We start from the raw sequence: 6,000 nt of genomic DNA, 5'->3' as shown, positions 1-6,000 counted from the left end.
GGCCGACAAATGATCTTCCAGTGTCAGCCGTGGATCCAGGAGGACACCCAAGTTGCGCGCCCTCTCTGAGGGGGCCAAAGTTTCGCCCCCTATAGACAGCGATGGAATCAGCTGACTATGCCGGGGCGCCGGCAACCACAGCCACTCGGTCTTGGAAGGGTTGAGTCTGAGTCTGTTCCTCCCCATCCAGACCCGTATGAAAGTTCAAAGAAATTCTCCTACTTTGGCTCTTTCTCTCCAACCTGTCGGGACATGTTGGGGGACTTGGCTGAATGCGGCTATGTATTATTCCACAAATTATGCTTCCTTGCAGCAGATAGTTAAAGAATTTGACTGTTGTGAATCTCCCTCCATCAAGATTGTGCAAGATTCCTTTTCTGAAACCTTGGCTGGAAACTTAGCATGTTCCAATTTCAGTGGATATCAAGAGCAATCACCCACCTTGAAACTGTAGGAATGGAATTAGTGATGCACTGAACATTGTAAAACAAACAGAGAGTGATTTAAAGCAAGCAAAGGGAAAAGTGGCTGAAAAAATAGTGATAAACTGCAAAGAGTGCTGCAATCTAATCTGGGTTATTCAACACTTTGCAAAATACAGGTAGTCCTCAATTTATGCCCACAATTGAGCCCCAAATTTCTGTTGTTAATGAGACATTTGTTAAGTCAGTTTTGCCCCATTTTATAAACTTTCTTGCCACAGTTGTTAAGTGAATCATGCAGTTGATAATTTAGTAACCTGGTTGCTAAGTGAATCTGGCTTCCCCATTGACTTTGCTTGCCAAAAGGTTGCAAAAGGGGATCACATGACCTTGGGACACAGCAATGGTCATAAGTATGAACCAGTTGCCAAGCATCTGAATTTTGATCACATGATCATGGGGATGCTACAAAGGTTGTAACTGTGAAAAATGGTCATAAGTCACTTTTTCAGTGCCATTGTAACTTTGAATGGTCACTAAATGAACTGTTGTAAGTCAAGGACTACCTGTAAGTAACATTCTAAGTGGACTTGAACCAAAATTTGAAGATTTCAAGCCAGAATTTTCCCCAGATGAGTTTGCTTTTTTCAAATTTGTTCCTATAACCTCTTCTGATGTCAAACAGAGTTTCTCCAGATACAAGAACATACTGGTGGACAACAAAAGGAGTTTTGAGTTTGATAACCTCAAGATGCACATGGTCATCCAATGCAATTCTGCTGTTAATGAAAACTAATCCAGGGATGACCATTTTACTCTCAAAATGTCCATTTGATTCCTTCAATACTAGCACTTCTGCACTGGAAGTGAAGAAGAATAAACCTTTTAATTTGTATTTGTGTGTGTGTAAGCACAGAGTTTTAAAAATTGGGTGCTAATTTGAGAAAAATTGTAAAGTCATATTTTTGCTTTAAAAGTCATGTTTTTGGTTTAATTGGTCATATTTAAAAGATTTTAAGATCATAAATGCTTGCAAGTTTCTAACATTTTTAGGTCAAAGAAATCCTCGCCCTAGTGATTAAAATTACTTTGCAACCAATGCCTGCATTTACAACCTTTGCAGCTTCTTGCTCTTAGTCACATGTTGCAATTACTTTGTTAGTACATGTTGTCTTGTGCCTGACTTGTTTTTCTTTTTTTCCCCTCACACAGTGAAGAGATTACCTAAACAAGTAATCTCTTCCTGAGCTTTCCTCTGCAGCACAGCGCTTCCACAAAAGATGCTTACAGCAAGTTGACAAGCTCAACTCTGTGACCTGAATTAAAAGTTAGTCCTTGGCTTACGACCATTTGTTCAGCAACTGTTTGAAATTACAACAATGCTGAATGGACATACAACCTGTACTTGTCTATGGAGATTCTCAGTCATCCAGGTCATGGTCATCTCAAAGGTGCTTTTTCAAAAGGCAATTCGACTTTCTTTGTTTTTCCTTGAAGATGTTTCACTTCTCATCCAAAAAGCTTCATCAATCCTGCCAGAACCGATGAACCTTTTTGGATGAGAAGCGAAATGTCTTCAAGGAAAAAAGAAAGTCCAGTTGCCTTTTGAAAAAGCACCTTGGAGACAACATGTACTTATGTCCGCTCCAGTGCCCCACGGTCACATGATCACAATTCGGGCCCTTGGTAATCCACCTGCCCTTACGACTGACCACAGGGATGCTGCAACTGCCCCCACCTGCTTATCTCCCCCCCTCCATCCTACCCCGTTGGGTCCCTTGGGCCTACTTCCAGGCCAGCTGGGTCCTCACAGTCCTCCTCCCTGCCCCATCATGTCTTGCTCCACTTACTTCTTCTGAAGATCACCTTTCCAAAAGAGTGCCCAGCTAATGCGACACATGACCTTCCTGCAGAGCTGCCTCACAACATTCTGGAAGCGGGCACCTTTTGTGCGATCTCTCAGAAAGGCATGACTGGAAAATTGCACCCTTCTGAGAGAATGCGAGAATGGCGGATGCTTCCAGAATGATGCGAGGCAGACTCCATAAAAGGCCGTGGAAAGATGATCTCTGGAAATTGACTTTCTAAAAGAGCACCCAGCCAATTCACCATGTGGCCTTCCTATAGAGAAGCCACCTTGTGCCATTCTGGAAGCGGGTGTCATTTTGGAAGTGGCCTCAATTCTTGAAATCTCTCAGATCCCACTTACTGAACACATCACTTAGCAACCAAGTTGCTAGTCCCAATTGTGATCACTAATTGAGGACTACCTGTACTTAAATTACAAGATTTAGGCATGTATCATTGCATATTTGGGTACTATACAAAACCTAATATACTGCTGTTGTTATATACAATATTAAAAACAACAGTGTTTTCACATTATCTACCCAAGGACTTAATATAATATAAGACTGGCTTACTTTGAAAAGTATTGAGGGAAGAAAAGGAAAAAGCTCAGAATTCACTATAGGACTCTATGATAGCCGATTACTACTGCAGTGCTCTAATACACCAAATAAAGGATTGTGGGAAGGGTCAAGTTTTCAGAAAGCTATAATTTAGAACATGGTTGTCCAACATTTTGCCTTGCCTGGGCCACACTGAGTGAAGAGGATTGTTTTGGGCCACATATAAAATATATAATATACTTAATGTATATAAATAACAGACTCCCTTTATTCTTTTATATTTTTTATTATCTTGTGGGGCCACATTATTAGCTGTCCAGGGCCACATGTGGCCTGTGGGTTGGACACGCCTGATTTAGAGGAAACTACACTGCTGGAAAATTATGTTCCTTGTCTTTTCAGTTAGAGAAATTCAGTATGGGATTATTTATAAATGTTATCCTCTTTCATAAATGGAACGTTCTAGAGACAACAGAAAAGACAAAAGCCACAAGCATCACAATTACCTGTAGAAGCATTCTTATGCTGAAACTTGGTAAGATATAGGTGCATTCCTTTCCGGAAATCCTATAAAACAAGAATTTCAATAGACACATTTTTAAATTTAATTCACTTCTGCTTTAAATAGGAAGGTAAGTATCCTTTCCCACAAAATCACTTTAAGAGCAGAGCTATCTGGTTAATTGAAATTCAACCTAAGTACTTATTATACTTTTCACTTTGCTGCAGAATACTTGTGGTACCATTTTGACCTTAATAACAAAACAAAGCTTAGTTCACACTCTGCAACACTGAGCCCAAAACAATTCTCAAAAGCCTTGAAGGTAATCCCAGGAAATCACCCAAAATGTTATTAAATTGTAATTCTGAATACGACAGACCAAAAAAAATGTTTAAATACATGATTGAGGAGTAATCATATTAACTATATTCAATTTTAATTACGTGTAAAAGAAACAAAAATAGTTTTTGCCATGGCCCCAATCCATAGCCCCTTTTTGCCTCCCTATACTTCATAGGCCAGGTAAGACCTCACTCTGGAAAAGATCTACAAGATATTAAAAATGTGTAACTAAAAGATGAGTCTGGTTTGAGCACAAATAAGGCACTTAAAGAATACTCTACTGACTCATCTGTACCTCCTGCTTGCTCTAGCACAAAGATACCCCATACTGTCTTAAACCTACCCTCAGCCCATTACACAGGCAAATTTTGCCATTATATCTTGCTCCACTACAAAAGTGGAGTTTTTCCACTTCTGCTGACACATTCTGAGCAATTTGCAATTAATTATCCCAGGGTGAGTTTAGAGGTGTTGGCCTACTACTGGGGGTATACCCTCTCTATTTCCTGGCCACTGGTTTTGGAGGCTTTTAGCCTTTTAGCAGCAGGAAAGTCAAAATTCTCTTACTATGTGAAAAAGGCATATCATCCCCATCTTTTGACAATCCATACATGATAGAAGTAGGGAGACAAAGACTGTCTTTTGGGTGCCAGTTTTCCCAGTACATCCCCCCCACCCCTTCCCTGCATGGAAGGTCTGCGGTATACCATGTTTTCCCGAAAATAAGACCCACCCCGAAAATAAGCCCTAGCCTGATTTTTGGGGTGGGCCAATATAAGCCGTACCCCAAAAATAAGCCCGGGGGGTGGGCGTGACCAGCGCAAGCGATGACGAGCGTGCAGGAGCCGACGGTGTCTGGCAGCAGCCACAGCCCGCCAGGCCCTTGGCGCAGCACAGGTAAGTCTGAGCGCGGAGGCAGAGGCAGGGGGGAGGCAGGTGATCCAGACGCCCACGCACTTTTCACCCAGAGGGAGACTGGAAGCTTCGTCTGCTTGCGAATGGGGCGCTTAGAAACTGAGCAATTTGCTCCATCTCCAAGGGCCCCATTTGCAAGCAGATGAAGCTTCCAGTCTCTGTCATTTCTCCGTCTGGGTGAAAAGTGTTTGGGTGCCTATGGGGTGTTTGGAAACGGAGTGCTCCATTTCCAAACACCCCATAGGCGCCCAAACACTTTTCGCCCAGAGGGACCCAGATTGTTGGGGGCAATATGCTGACTGTAAACCACTTAAAGCACTGTGAAGTGGTATATAAGTCTAAGTGCTATTGCTATATATAATAATAATAATAATAATAATAATAATAATAATAATAATAATAATAATAATAATAATAAAAGTTGGAAGGGACCTTGGAGGTCATCAAGTTCAACCCCCTGCTCAGGCAGGTAACCCTATACCATTTTGGACAAATGGCTGTCCGAATATATATATATAGATATATTCCTCTTTATACTTATTAATCTTTCTGAACTGTCATCATTTATATTAACAAAAATCACTATATTCTTTCAAATTCTTTAACCTTAAAGGGAAACTCTTTTAAATTCATTTTGAGACTCTAAACATTTCTTTAAAAATTCATCTTTATAATTAAAAACAATTAATTCTAATGCATCTTTTTAAACTTCCTTTTAACATGCATACTTTCAAATTCACTTTCAATAATATTTTGCAAATTTTGGGAATTACTCAAGCATTATATATAGTATATAAAAAAAGGAAAGAAAAAAAGCAACCCATTTTCAAACCCGCTTTATAAGCACAAAACCATGCATTGAAACTTTCTTTTAATTAAATATGTCAAACCAATAGAAAATCCATCCTAACTCCAACTAACTTATTAACTTTAAGTCACTCCCTCCAGCTTGTCCTCATAGAATAAAATATTTTTCTTCTTTGGAATGTCTATTAAATGTATATAAACTTCTCTTTTGCTCAAGAAATTCTCAAAGTAGAGATCACAAACTTGTTCTCTTGAGGATTGTAGATTTAATTGCAACTCTTCTTTCAACTGCGCTGGGGGGCTTGTAATTAAACCATCTTCATAGTGGGCACTGTTGGTGTCAGATTTATATTCTAAAATTACAGTTAAGTCCTTTGCATTGTCAAATACTTGTGCAGTAGCCTCAGTGGTTTAATAACTTTCAGCACTTAGTTGCATCTCCGGATTACTCATTTTTCTTCCAATTACTTGAGTAATTTGTTCCTCTTTTGTGACAACTTTGGAACATAGTTAATCTATAAAGTGAATTGTTTTGTTAAGCTACACCTCCAAAATAATTTTTGCAGTTTCTGTCTTGGATGCCTTCTATGTTGTTTCATCT

At 39.7% G+C, this 6,000-nt stretch overlaps 1 protein-coding gene across 1 annotated transcript in view; it reads right to left on the bottom strand.

Annotated features, from left to right (window-relative positions):
• Positions 1-6,000, bottom strand: part of LOC107294509 (puromycin-sensitive aminopeptidase) — a 105,494-nt gene that overhangs the window by 43,236 nt on the left and 56,258 nt on the right. Inside the window, exon 6 of the mRNA XM_015823743.1 lies at positions 3,340-3,400. Coding sequence (XP_015679229.1) covers positions 3,340-3,400 — 61 coding nt within the window. The remainder of the gene's footprint in view (positions 1-3,339; positions 3,401-6,000) is intronic.

This window comes from Protobothrops mucrosquamatus, unplaced genomic scaffold (genome assembly GCF_001527695.2).
Source record: "Protobothrops mucrosquamatus isolate PMUCROS unplaced genomic scaffold, P.Mucros_1.0 scaffold1971, whole genome shotgun sequence".
Taxonomy (NCBI): Eukaryota; Metazoa; Chordata; class Lepidosauria; order Squamata; family Viperidae; genus Protobothrops; species Protobothrops mucrosquamatus.
This window is presented reverse-complemented; position numbering and strand designations above follow the sequence as displayed.